General features: G+C 48.6%; 1 protein-coding gene across 9 annotated transcripts in view; it reads right to left on the bottom strand.

Annotated features, from left to right (window-relative positions):
* CCDC91 (coiled-coil domain containing 91) overlaps window positions 1-14,167 on the bottom strand; it is a 445,798-nt gene that overhangs the window by 74,075 nt on the left and 357,556 nt on the right. For 6 of the 9 annotated variants that reach the window (XM_019482221.2, XM_059726688.1, XM_059726684.1 and 3 more), the window contains one exon: window positions 10,831-11,247. The exons of 2 other annotated variants lie outside the window; for them this stretch is intronic. In XM_019482221.2, the coding sequence (XP_019337766.1) occupies window positions 11,062-11,247 (186 nt within the window). In that variant the 3' untranslated portion in view covers window positions 10,831-11,061. Of the gene's footprint in view, window positions 1-10,798; window positions 11,248-14,167 lie in introns of those variants that run through there. One more of the 9 variants, XM_059726686.1, reaches the window with a different exon arrangement.

The raw sequence follows: 14,167 nt of genomic DNA, 5'->3' as shown, positions 1-14,167 counted from the left end.
GGCCAAGCATTTTGGATTAAAACAATGTGGATGATTTCATAACTAGGTCTGTTCATTTCAAATGTGTTTACTACCTTCTCACACAAAACCTGTGCCATGCTTTCACTTTCTGATGTTCTGAGTTTTTGGCAAGACACCAGCAATATATTTCCCTTTGAAATATGAAAGGTTGTGTCAATTTTAGGTGTGAATTATTTAAGGATAAGCAAAACCTTACACTCATTAAATATAAAATATGGTTTATGTCTCTGTTGGCCAATCTATAAGCCTTGCCTTGATAATATATATAATTGCTATGAAAAAACAAATTTTGATATAAAATACTTAAAACATAAAGAGACAGCTATCATTGGCTCAAAGGGGAGAGCTATAATGGGTTGTTGCACCATAAAAAGATCTTGGGAAGGAAAGATATGCATGGATGTGTGAATAAGGTGTAATGGCCTAAAGAACCAAGGTGCCAGGAAGTGTTCTCATTGTGTAACTAAATAGGCACGTACATGAATGTGACAGGGGGCCTCCCGGGGCCCCGCTCTGTGGCCCGCCCGCCTGTCACCGTGACAGCAGGCCTACTCAGGGCCGAGCTCTTCATGGCCCGCCCACCTGTCTCTGGGCAACCGCCTGCTCATCTCACCCGCCACGCCTTTGATGATAATGAGTTCAATTATGATGATAATTAAGTGGGAGGCTGCCCTTCGACTGCCCCGATGCCCAGGGGCGCTCTGCGGCTCCGACCTCCCCTAATACCGCAGCCCAAGCCTCGCAGATGGCATCATGGTGTTCTTCCTCACCGGCCCCCGCACTGGGCCCCAGAATCTTCTATGCAAGACCCCACTATGGTCTTCTCTACTCAGGCGGCCACTCCGCCGTCATCTGGGCTACCTCACCCCCCCGAAGCCTTGTTCCCCTCTCGGGTGTGGTTCCCCCGGAACCTTCGGCTACCTAGCCCTGGCCCACCTCAAGGCCAGTTGGGACCCCAGGCCCCCGGCTCTTGGGCATCCCTCGCGGTGGGCCCCCAGCCCTTTTGACCCTCACTGGTCCTGGTCCTGGCCCCAGCATGGGCCAGTCGAGGGCACTCTCCCCTTCGGGCTGGGTCTTTCTAGCCACTCACTCTACTCCTCGGGCCTCACCGTGCCACTACTCCCTTCCTCCTAGGAGCAACCGCGGCACCTCGCCCACCTTACTCCCACTCTCGGGGTCCGGCCTCTCTGGGCCCCTCACAAACACTGGCCCTCTCGGTCCTCATAACACTGGCCCTCTTGGCCCTCATCCAACTCAGGGGTCACCCACCCGGTGGTGGTGGGAGCTAGGGGTTAAGGCGCCCCGACCTGCCTTTCACCGGGGTGATCACTGGCCTGGCATTTCCTGGGGGCTCCCGCGCCACTGAGAGCCCCACCAGACCACCCACTCCCGGCAGGGTGCAGTTTCAGGTCATGCCCAGGACCAGGAGCCTCCTGCCAACCCCTTGCAGCTCCCCCTTACCTCCAGGCGTTCACAGCAGCCCTAAGGCCAGGCGATGTTGCTTCCTGCCCTCCTGCAGCCAAACTGCCTGGTTTATGTAGGCCCCAAAATGGCTGCCCTAATCAGGCACCTGGAGGCTGCCAGCTCCCGGCCCTTAAAGTGGCAGGAGCACCCTGTACTCCGCCACACTCCTCCCCTCCTTAAATCACCGCCCCCTCTCTGGGGCCTCTCATCACTGCCCCCTCACACTGGGGCTCCCCATATTCGAGCCTCCGGTCTTATAGGCCCCACGCACTACCGACCTCCCAACTGGGCTCACCGTCCTGTTCTCTCCCTTCCCGAAGCTATCTTCCCCTCTCGGGTGTGGTTCCCCCGGAACCTTCGGCTTCTTGCCATGGCCCACCTCAAGGCCAGTCGGGACCCCAGGCCCCCGGCTCTTGGGCGTCCCTCGCGGTGGGCCCCTGGCCCTTTTGACCAACCTGGTCCTGGCCCCAGCATGGGCCAGTCGAGGGTACTCTCCCCTTCGGGCTGCTACCGCAGGACCCAGCCCCCTCGAGGCCTATCAATGTGCCGGCCTTTCACTGGGCTCGATGTACCGCCCCTCTCGGGCTCCTCATCGGTGGCCCCCTTCCCACTGGGGCCTCTCACTACCGCCCCCTCGCACCGGGGCTACGCAACCCACTGGTTGAAAGTGGCAGGAGCACCCTGTGATCCGCCACACTCCTCCCCCCCTTAAATGGGGCTCTCATCACTGCCACCTCTCTTGGGGCTGATCTCACTAACACCCCCTTACACCGGGGCTACGCAACCCACCGGTTGCTCTCACCACCGCCCCCTCTCACTGGGGCTGCCCGCTCACTGGGGCTCAGGGTCTACATACCCCGCACGCAACCCACCGGTTGCTCCCGTGCATGGCCATCGGGTCGATGTTTCCCGGCCAATGCACCACTGTGACAGGGGGCCTCCCGGGGCCCCGCTCTGTGACCCGCCCGCCTGTCACCGTGACAGCAGGCCTACTCAGGGCCGAGCTCTTCATGGCCCGCCCACCTGTCTCTGGGCAACTGCCCGCTCATCTCGCCTGCCACGCCTTTGATGATAATGAGTTCAATTATGATGATAATTAAGCGGGAGGCTGCCCTTCGACTGCCCCGATGCCCAGGGGCGCTCTGCGGCTCCGACCTCCCCTAATACCGCAGCCCAAGCCTCGCACATGGCATCGTGGTGTTCTTCCTCACCGGCCCCCGCACTGGGCCCCAGAATCTTCTATGCAAGACCCCTCTATGGTCTTCTCTACTCAGGCGGCCACTCTGCCGTCATCTGGGCTACCTCACCCCCCCGAAGCCTTGTTCCCCTCTTGGGTGTGGTTCCCCCGGAACCTTCGGCTACCTAGCCCTGGCCCACCTCAAGGCCAGTCGGGATCCCAGGCCCCTGGCTCTTGGGCGTCCCTCGCGGTGGGCCCCCGGCCCTTTTGACCCTCACTGGTCCTGGCCCCAGCATGGGCCAGTCGAGGGGACTCTCCCCTTCGGGCTGGGTCTTTCTAGCCACTCACTCTACTCCTCGGGCCTCACCGTGCCACTACTCCCTTCCTCCTAGGAGCAACCGCGGCACCTCACCCACCTTACTCCCACTCTCAGGGTCCGGCCTCTCTGGGCCCCTCACAAACACTGGCCCTCTCAGCCCTCATAACACTGGCCCTCTCGGCCCTCATCCAACTCAGGGGTCACCCACCCGGTGGTGGTGGGAGCTAGGGGTTAAGGCGCCCCGACCCGCCTTTCACCGGGGTGATCACTGGCCTGGCATTTCCTGGGGGCTCCCGCGCCACTGAGAGCCCCACCAGACCACCCACTCCCGGCAGGGTGCAGTTTCAGGTCATGCCCAGGACCAGGAGCCTCCTGCCAACCCCTTGCAGCTCCCCCTTACCTCCAGGCATTCACAGCAGCCCTAAGGCCAGGCGATGTTGCTGCCTGAACTCCTGCAGCCAAACTACCTGGTTTATGTAGGCCCCAAAATGGCTGCCCTAATCAGGCACCTGGAGGCTGCCAGCTCCCGGCCCTTAAAGTGGCAGGAGCACCCTGTGCTCTGCCACAATGAATTATAATGGTTTATTGTTATGACCTGTGAGAAAAGCAACATTTAAAATCTAATTCTGAAGCAGGTCTAAAAAGCCTGGAATGTCTGGTTCTCCATTTTTATCCCAATAAGAGATCATCCAACAGAAGTTCCCAGTAGACAATCATCTGCATAGAAAGATAAATAGATAGCTTGCAGGACTTTAGGGCTCTACATTATTTTGGAAGAGACCCTCTGTGGACTAAAACCTGTCTTTCAAAAGCAGATCTGATTGGTTGATATATACTGAGCTTTTTTGTAAAAGACTGTGATAAAAGATCCTGCCTACTCAGAAGCTTTGTTCTCAATAATAGCTTTAACAGATTGGAGAAGCATGTCACTTTGGCATGATGAGTATTCTTGTTACTTCTTCCTTGTTGATTTCTTCTAACATTTCTTTTTAGTAGAAGAACAGGTAAATATATAGTCATTTAATTATTTGGTAGGAAGGCGTCTGTTCTGAAGGAGATCGAGTCCACTTCTCCTTTGAAGAATAATTTTTTAAATGTCATCTGTATGAATAAGCACTCCAACTTGCTTATCTCCTGATATCTTAAGCAGTTCACCTCTATGGCCAGTGAGACTTTCATATGAATCCCCCTGACAGCAGCAAATAAGATGTTTGGGTAAAGAATGGATTTGAACTGAATAAATTCTTTTTCTCACTTGACAATTTATATAAATTGTATTCTGATTTAATTCAAAGTGAAGGAGGACATATTTTTACAAAGGGCTCTGTGAAGGCCAAGTTTGATGATTTTTAGTAACCAAGAGGTTAATATTTTAGAAAGCCGCTTTGCACTGGACACGTTTCTTGGATATACTGAGTGAAGTCAGCTTTGACCTTGGCCTATATCATTCCGTTAATGGGGTATCTTTATTGCTTGATCTGGTCTTGAATAAATAAAGGAAAGATTACCATATTTCCGAAGTCCATGCAATCCAATATGGCCATGACTGTATCGCAAGAGGAAAAGGATTCATTCATAGATATTGAATAGATTAAAATATAACAGTGAGGAAAAAGGAGAAGCCTGTGTGTGGCAGTGTACCTTTGGTGCCTGCCACTTTAAGGGCAGGAGCAGGCAGACGCCAGGTGCTCAGTGAGGGTGGCCATTTTCAAATATAGGCCAGAGAGGCAGCAGTCTGTGTTGATCAGCCAAGGAAGCAACATCAGGCTGAACTGCTCTTGGATCACCTTGGAGGTAAGGGTGAGGCTATGGGGACTGAGGAGGCCTCAATGGTCCTAGACATGACTTAAAACCATACCCTGCTGGGATAGAGAGGCCTGGTGGGACTGCCGGTGGTGGCAGCTCCACTTAAATACCAGGACCATGAACTTCCCTGGTGTAAGGTGGGTCAGGGCACCTAAACCCTAGCTCCCACCTTCAGGAGGGTTACTTAGAGGGATGAGTTTGGTCAGGCATGGCTGAGGCCACCTGAGCCCACAGGGGTGCAAGACCCTAGAGGCCCTGGGGAGAGGATAGTTGTGTGGCCCCAGAGAGGGGGCAGTTGTGGAGCCCTAGAGAAGGGGGCAGTTGAGAGACCCTGAGAGAGCAGGGGTGTCGGTGGGCCCACATAGAGTAGGGTGCGTCTTCATGACCTGAAGGACTGGCCATAATTTAGGGTTGAGTAGGGCTGAAGGGACGGTCTGAAGGGCAGCCCCAGGGGATGTGTTGAGTAGGGCTGAAGGCTGGCCAGAAGGGCAGCACATGGCCAAACCCCCATAAGATCACACCACAAGGTGTTGTGTATAAAGAGCCTGGTGAGGGGCTAGAGGGAAGTTGGCCCTTCACTTGGTGAGTTGGCTGGCACTACTGAGGTGAGGATTGTGGGAGAGGCCCAAGAGACGGCATGTCGCCGCCCAAGGCATGATTTGGATAAGTCTGATGGCCAGAAGGGTAGATCCAGGAGAGAGCAGGGCTGAGTGGAGGGGCCACAGTATGGTGCAGTGAGCAAGAGACCCCGTGGTGTGGGGCCAGGGTGTGTATGTGTATGTGAGAGAGAGAGAGAGAGAGAGAGAGAGAGAGAGACCTGGAAGAGGACAAAGCTTGGTCCGACTTGTGGCTGGGAGTATGACAAAATCTTGGATGCCATCTGCGAGGCATGAGCCATGGTATCAGGAAGTTACAGAGCCATGGATAGCGCCCCCTGGCATCAGGGCATTGAATGGGCAGCATCCTGCATTTACCACCAGTTAATTGTAATAGCAAAGTCGTGGAAGAAGAGACTGTGTGGCGTGCCCTACATAGAAAGGTGGGTGGACCGACCTGAAACTTGGCCCTGAGCTTGCCCCCTGTCACTGTGATCTTTCAGGTGCACATTTTCTGCAATGGGAAGCACTCAATGTCTCTCTCAGGAACAGACTTAGGAGAACAAGAAGACTTAGGAGAAGGCACATGTTGCTACTTTATGATGAAGGTGTAAATCAAATTCTTCCAAGGGAAGTGCAGATTTGAGAGGCTGGAGTAAACTGAGGAAAACCAGATATAATCCTTTAGATGAGGAGAGCTAGGCTGAAGATGACAGGCTCAAAGGCATTTTAATCTCGTACACTGAGTTCTGGTACCATAAGAATAAAATATTTACCCTCATCCCCTGAAGGGTACCATTGAAAACAGCAAAACATTCAAGAGAGGAGATTCTGGCCCTAGAAAGATTATTAGATCTGAATAATGTAGAAACAGCTGGAGATTAAAATCTTTCATAGTTTCATAGTTTCATAGATGTTAGGGTCGGAAGGGACCTCAATAGATCATCAAGTCCGACCCCCTGCATAGGCAGGAAAGAGTGCTGGGTCTAGATGACCCCAGCTAGATACTCGTCTAACCTCCTCTTGAAGACCCCCAGGGTAGGGGAGAGCACCACCTCCCTTGGGAGCCCGTTCCAGACCTTGGCCACTCGAACTGTGAAGAAGTTCTTCCTAATGTCCAGTCTAAATCTGCTCTCTGCTAGCTTGTGGCCATTGTTTCTTGTAACCCCTGGGGGCGCCTTGGTGAATAAATCCTCACCAATTCCCTCCTGTGCCCTCGTGATGAACTTAAAGGCAACCACAAGGTCGCCTCTCAACCTTCTCTTGCGGAGGCTGAAAAGGTCCAGTTTCTCTAGTCTCTCCTCGTAGGGCTTGGTCTGCAGGCCCTTGACCATACGAGTTGCCCTTCTCTGTACCCTCTCCAGGTTATCCGTATCCTTCTTGAAGTGTGGCGCCCAGAATTGCACGCAGTACTCCAACTGCGGTCTGACCAACGCCCTATAGAGGGGAAGTATCACCTCCCTGGACCTATTCGTCATGCATCTGCTGATGCACGATAAAGTGCCATTGGCTTTTCTGATGGCTTCGTCACACTGCCGGCTCATGTTCATCTTGGAGTCCACTAGGACTCCAAGATCCCTTTCCACCTCTGTGCCACCCAGCAGGTCATTCCCTAGGCTGTAGGTGTGCTGGACATTTTTCCTTCCTAGGTGCAGCACTTTGCATTTCTCCTTGCTGAACTGCATCCTGTTGTTTTCTGCCCACTTGTGCAACCTATCCAGGTCTGCCTGCAGCTGTTCCCTGCCCTCCTGCGTGTCCACTTCTCCCCATAGCTTTGTGTCGTCTGCAAACTTGGACAGAGTACATTTGACTCCCTCGTCCAAGTCGCTGATGAAGACATTAAAGAGTATCGGTCCAAGGACCGAGCCCTGCGGGACCCCACTGCCCACACCCTTCCAGGTCGAGACCGACCCATCTACCACGACTCTTTGGGTGTGACCCTCTAGCCAATTTGCCACCCACCGGACCGTGCAGTCATCCACATCACAGCCTCTTAACTTGTTCACCAGTATGGGGTGGGATACCGTATCGAAGGCCTTCCTGAAGTCTAAGTATACGACATCCACCCCTCCTCCTGTGTCCAGGCGTTTCGTAACCTGGTCATAGAAAGAGACTAGGTTGGTCAGGCACGATCTGCCCGCCACAAACCCATGCTGGTTTCCCCTCAGCATAATTTGCCCTGCCGGGCTCTCACAAATGTGAGCCTTGATAATTTTTTCAAAGACTTTACCAAGGATGGAGGTGAGACTGACCGGCCTATAATTGCCCGGGTCCTCCTTCCTCCCCTTTTTGAAAATGGGGACCACGTTAGCCCTTTTCCAGTCTTCTGGGATTTGGCCCGTGCGCCACGAGCATTCGAATATTCCCGCCAGTGGCTCTGCAATGATGTCGGTCAGTGCCTTCAGCACCCTCGGATGGAGCCCATCCGGGCCTGCTGACTTAAAGGCATCCAGTTCTTCCAAGTGACTCTGCACCACCTCAGGATCTACGTATGGAAGTCTGGCGCCTTGCTGCTGCCTCTCTACAACCCCAGTGAGAGACTTGTCGTGTCCCTCGCTTAGGAACACTGAGGCAAAGAACTCGTTGAGGAGTTCAGCCTTGTCCCCCCTGTCTGTCACCAATTGTTTCTGCCCATTTAGTAGGGGTCCTATTCCTCCCTGGGCCTTCCTTTTACTCCCAATATATCTAAAAAACAATTTCTTGTTGTCCTTTACTTGGGTTGCCATCCTCAGCTCCATGGTAGCCTTGGCCCGCCTAACTGCCTCCCTACAAGCACGAGCAGAGGAGGTATATTCATCTTTAGTGATCTCACCCTGTTTCCACTTTTTATGTGCTCCCTTTTTGGCCCTTAGGCTGCTCTGGATTTCTCTGGTCAGCCATGGAAGCCTCCTGGCCCCTTTCCCTCTTTTGCCTCGCTCGGGGATCGTCTCTTTGTACCAGAGAAGTTGTGTACTAGACACAATAATAGCAATGCAAAAGACTTAGTAGATGGAAGTCTATAATTGTGAAGTGGTACTGAGAATTTTGAATCACAAATTCATGAGGCAGAGGCACTGCTTGCTGAGGGTTGATGATATGTAATGCATTGGGAAATATGTATCAGCAGCTATCAAAGAATCACAGTGTTGGATATAAATAGCAGGGTCAGCCATAGGTAAGTTTGAAAAATGGCAACACCTAGACTTTTTCTTACCTGGTACCAGGGATCCTGATGAGGTCAAGTAACATTTCTACTTCCTCCTGGGCAGCAAGAGTCTTATTAACTTCAATAAGATTGTAAAAAAAGACTCAAATGCCTAATAGAAATATGCAGTTTCTTGATACTGTAAAAATGCTCCAGGAGCATTAATTCTCTAATTGAAATCAACTTTAGAACTACAAGAGGCAGCTTTTGAGGAGGACGTATAGAAGGTAGCTCTGACTTATTTATGATATCAAAATTATAACCGAAGCATACAACAGGATATCTCAAGATAAAAACATCCTTTAGTTTAATGTTGCCATTTAAATAATAATAGACGTGATTTTACTGTATGTTTTTTGTTATGTTGACACATGCGATTAGTACTGTACAAATGATCAGTTATCAGACTAATCAACTATTTAAAGCAGAGGTGTCAAACTCTTCCCAAGCTGGATCCAGACCATGAGGCTCCTCTAGGGCCAGATTTGTGAGGCTTGCAGCTACAACTGCTGCAGGTCCAGCAGCACCTGAGTTGTGGGGGAGGGGGCAGTGGGGGTTTGGCAGCAGTGAGGTGAGTGGGGTTGTTTTAAAGCCCTGCTTGCCCCCTGCTGCCAACAGTCATGTCCAGCAGGACCCCACGCCTCCAAATTCTGTAGTAGGCCTCATCCTCCCCAGCCATGCGCCCAACTTGCCCAGTGAGCTGAATGGAATGGCTCCACAGGCCAGATTTTTGATGCCCCTGATAAAACAGGAATGGATCCATTCATAATTTGGATATCCTAATTAAGTAAAGAAAGCTTTATAACTATGACGGTTACTTTTAGAACTCAAATCAAAACTTAAATCAGCAAATTAAGTTATCTACAAAATGGCTCACCTAGAAAATGTATACAATGTATATTCAGACACAAAGAAGAGGACCTCTGTAAGTAACTTGTTTCTAACTTGTTGACTGTCTTCAAAAGATTAGTACCATGAAGACAGCTATCCAATAGAGTAGCTCAGTCCTTTTAGGTTAAAAGAAAGGGTTGGAACCTTCTTAATATGGGTCTGAACACAGAAAATGAATTACTGAGATTTAAGGGGGTGAGGGTAAATATTATTTTATTTCACTTGGTTTTAGAAATCACTCTTTGGCTATGACCAGCTGTTGCTTCTTGGATGTTATGCACCCTTGTTTCTTCATAGTAAGCTCATGTGTAATGGTCTCAGTTTGTGGGATGACTTGGAACACTTTATTCTAATCCAAGGCCATAGGTCATTATAAACCACAAACTCTTCCTCTCTTGGGGATATGTCAAGGGGATGTGGTCTTTCCTGTCTCCTCTTTCTAAAATCCTCAAAGCTTGCGGTATCTTCTATTAATTTCAGCATGGTATATATGATATTTCACTAGTTAAAAATGATTTCCCTGCTTTTTTCTCTTTTTAAAGGAGTTATGACTCTTATTATATAGATTCTTATGTTTTTTTCAATGGTTGAGGAAGTGGTATATTGCAGGACAGAACAAAAGTAAGTGAGCATCTGGAAAGAATCCAGGTAATATAATTTTTAAAAAAGGAGATAAAAAGCTCTTTTTTTAAAAAAAAGCTTCACTATATATACAATAAACTGCAAGCAAGGGCAGAAGTAAAATCTCCTAATACTGCATGCTGGTATGTAAATGTAATTATATATATATGTTTCTCAATATTACTCTAAATTACAGTTAAGTTTTCGAGTAGCAGTCTCAAAAGTCATAACATTTTAATAATCATAATAAAAGATTGTGTTTCTTTCATATTTTTTTCTGTCATACCCATTTTCTTATCTTCTGGGCAATAAATAGTACACTGGACTACTTTTATAGGGCATTTCAAAAAATTTAGTATCTCTAAACAATTTCTCTGAGAATTAAGTGCACTGTAAACTGAGCCTTTCTTGGTTTTACTCACTGTTTGCTAGCAGACATGATTTTGGAACATATACATTTTTAAGCTGATTTACAGTTTTGGGCTGATGAAAAATCTGTTATCCCCTTTTGTGAATTAGCACAGAAACTCTTCCAAGAATCCCTTAAACTGGTATCTGTTAATGCTAGCATGTTTTTTAGCTGTCAAAAATGCTTGCACAATGTACCATTGGCTTTTTCTAAATGAAATCACAAATATTCGATTTTAAACTAAAAGAAAAATTTAATGTAATCAATGACTTTGGGCAATGAGTTACATAGTACTTCGAGCATAAGTTCTAGAAAACATGTAAAGAAAGAAATGTATTTATACAACTACAAAATAAACTGAAGCTCCTGAAAATAATCTGTTTATACATCTTTTCCTGAAGCACTTCATCATTGCTAACCAAGTGGAAATACTGCTGTGCCCACGTCCTCTGCTTTCATGGATTCTAAACATTTTTAAACAGCAAGGAAGTGTACTCTTACACAATGTGCACTACCATTGCGGAGGTGGAACTGGATCTTCTTCTAACATTCAAAGAAAATGGGAACATTTTCTCACTGAATCACAGCCAACAAATGGAGGCAAACTTGTTCTTTCTTTGAGGGTTTTTCCAGGAATCCCTTCCATAAGTTGCTGCATTTTAGTACAGTTTGTAAGGTATATTTATTATTCTGACAGGTGCACTGGCTTTGAGTAGAAATCCATTCATGCTGTCCATGACTGCCCAGTATGTGTTCTTGCTGGAAATAAAACAGATGGAGGAGGGGAGGGATGGGTTCCTGTCTTTGAACCCAATAACCTAGTGGTTAGGGCACTTGCCTACAAAGCAAGGGACACAGGACTAACTCTCTCTTCCTGAGAGGTAGAATCTACTTTGCCCAAAAGATTAGGGGTTATACACATTTTCAATTTGAACCACAATAAAAATAGACTGAACATTTTGTGCCAAGTATAGCTAGCTGTCTTTGGCTGTAAACTTTCATGATGTAAAGATGAGTGAGGCAAATGATCAAAAAGGAAAAAAAAATGGTTACAAACACCTTGACATTAATGTACCCCATACTTCGTTATGGCATGAATGCATAATGTTGCAGCAGGAACTCCACATATATTGGATAATTGAAATAAGTTCCCACTCTTAAAAATATAGTATTCACCATCTCCTAGATCAGTTGTTTTCAAACTTTTTTAGCAAAATACTGTTGCTTGTACCACCCACATGTTTCTACATAGAAGAACAGCAATGATCACTGATGCTGAGCTCCTTCAGCATCCAAGAGTGCTGAAGGAGCTGGCTGAAGTCATTGCAGAATCCCTGGTGAAACTCTTCCACAACTTGTGGTGCTCCGGAGAAGTCTCTGAGGGCTGGAAGAGAACCAATATTGTGCCCTTCCACAAGAAGGGCAGGAGGGAGGACCTGGGTAATTATAGGCCAATCAGCCTAACTTACATCCTACGGAAAATCCTAGAAAAGTTCATCAAGGAGTCTATCTGCGATAAGCTTGCAGAAGGTAAAATTCTGAATGACAGCCAGCGTGGCTTCGTCACAGGCAGGTCTTGCCTTACCAACCTCATCTCCTTCTATGACCAGGTAACTCACCACACGGACATGAGAGAGCAGGCTGACATTACATACCTTGACTTCCAAAAGGCCTTTGATCTAGTATCCCACAGTACCTTCGCAGGAAAATTGGAGGATTGTGGGCTTAACTCCAAGACAGCCAGGAGGGTGAGAAACTGGCTGCAGGATAGGACCCAGAGAGTTGTAGTGAATGGATCCTATGTCATCCTGGCGAGAAGTGGGCAGCGGTGTCCCGCAGTGGTTGGTGCTTGGTCCAGTACTTTTCAGAATCTTTATTACCAATTTGGATGTGGGGGTAAAGACCTCACTGGCCAAGTTTGTGGATGACACCAAGTTATGGGGAAGCGTGGCCATGCTTGAAGATAGGCTACAGATACAGGTGAACCTAGACAGGCTAGCAAGTTGGGCGGATCAGAATATGATGAAGTTCATTGTCAAGAAATGTAAAGTGCTCTACCTCGGGATGAGCAATCCCCAACACACCTACAGGCTTGGCGGCACCAAACTGACTAGTACCATGAATGAAAGAGACCTGGGGGTAATGATAGACCACAGTATGAATATGAGCTGGCAGTGTGATGCTGTAGCTGGTAAGGCAAATAATATTCTGGCATGCATCAATCGATGCATCTCCAGCAAAACCAAGGAGGTGATTCTTCTGCTGTACTCAGCACTGGTGAGACCGCAGCTAGAGTACTGCATCCAGTTCTGGGCACCACACTTTAACATGGACATGGACAAGCTTAAGAGAGTCCAAAGAAGAGCCACCCGTATGACCAGAGTCTTACATGGCAAGCCACATGAGGAAAGGCTGAGGGATCTGGGACTCTTCAGCCTGAAGAAAAGAAGGCTGAGGGGGGACCTGGTAGCAGCTTACTGCTACACTAGGAGAGTACATCAAGGGCTCTGTAAGCAACTGATCACCAGAGCACCCGAGGGGAAAACTAGGAGTAATGGCCACAAACTCCTGGAAGACCGATTCAGGCTCAACATTAGGAAAAACTTCTTCACAGTCAGCGTGTCCAGACTGTGCAATAAGCTCCCTCCGGAAGTGATGCAATAACCTATCCTGGACATCTTCAAGAGGAGACTAGACAGTCACCTTGCTGGGGTCACCTGACCCCCAGTTATCTTTCTTGTTTGGTGCAGGGGGCTGGACCCAATGGTTTTCCAAGGTCCCTTCCGGCCTTACAATCTATGAATCAATCATTGGATAAACCATTACTAACCATGCACTGATCAATCAGAAGCTCCACTGCCTTTATTTAAAGTTAGGCATGTACCCCTTGGCAAAGCACCATGTACCCCAGGGGTACATGTACCCAAGTTTGAAAACAACTGTCCTAGATAAGCGTTTTAAGGATTAGGTGCATTAGAATTCCTTATTTTATAGAGAATATTTTGCTTTCATTTAGTGACTTTTGAATCCAATTTTATGTTACTTGCCCAAATTGCAAGTATATAACTGTGTAAGTATAGCCATCTAACTATGTAAGTGCAATTATTTTCATCCATATCCACAGCTTGCAATTCAGCTTTGCCTCAGCTAGCCTATTGAGCATGCTCAGTAAGGCTGTGCACAGGCCAGGTCGCTACTCAGGAAAATCAAATCACCTGGGTACTCAAGGATTGGCAAGTCTCAACACTTGAATGGGGCAAAAAACCATGACTACCAAGTGAAAAGGATGAGGAGAAGCTTTCAATTTTTTGGACAATAGCCTGATGGTTAGGAGACTTGTCCAGGGAGCAGGGGACTTTTTTTTCTAGGTTCCCCTCCCCCAGAGCCCCATCGTCAAACATTTCTCTTAAGGACTATCCACTAGCCAGGCAAGAAAACAGGATATGTGAGGCCAGCTAGATATGTGGGTGTGCACTGTGGCAGACTGATTGGGGGGGGAGGGGGGAAGCCAGAGGTTCCCATGGCCTCTGGGTGCCGGCCTATCTGGGAGCCTGTCCTATTTGCAAAACCTGCGGCTGCAGGGTTCCCTGCAGAACTGGCGGTGGTGGCTGCATTTGTTGTGTAGCCCGCTCACCCGCCTCGTGGGTTGGATGTTTAGCTACCTAAATTCTGGCTGCCA

The sequence above is a fragment of the Alligator mississippiensis genome, chromosome 4 (genome assembly GCF_030867095.1).
Source record: "Alligator mississippiensis isolate rAllMis1 chromosome 4, rAllMis1, whole genome shotgun sequence".
NCBI classification, from domain to species: Eukaryota; Metazoa; Chordata; order Crocodylia; family Alligatoridae; genus Alligator; species Alligator mississippiensis.
The sequence above is the reverse complement of the archived record's forward strand: the minus strand, read 5'-3'. Positions and strand labels throughout refer to the sequence as shown.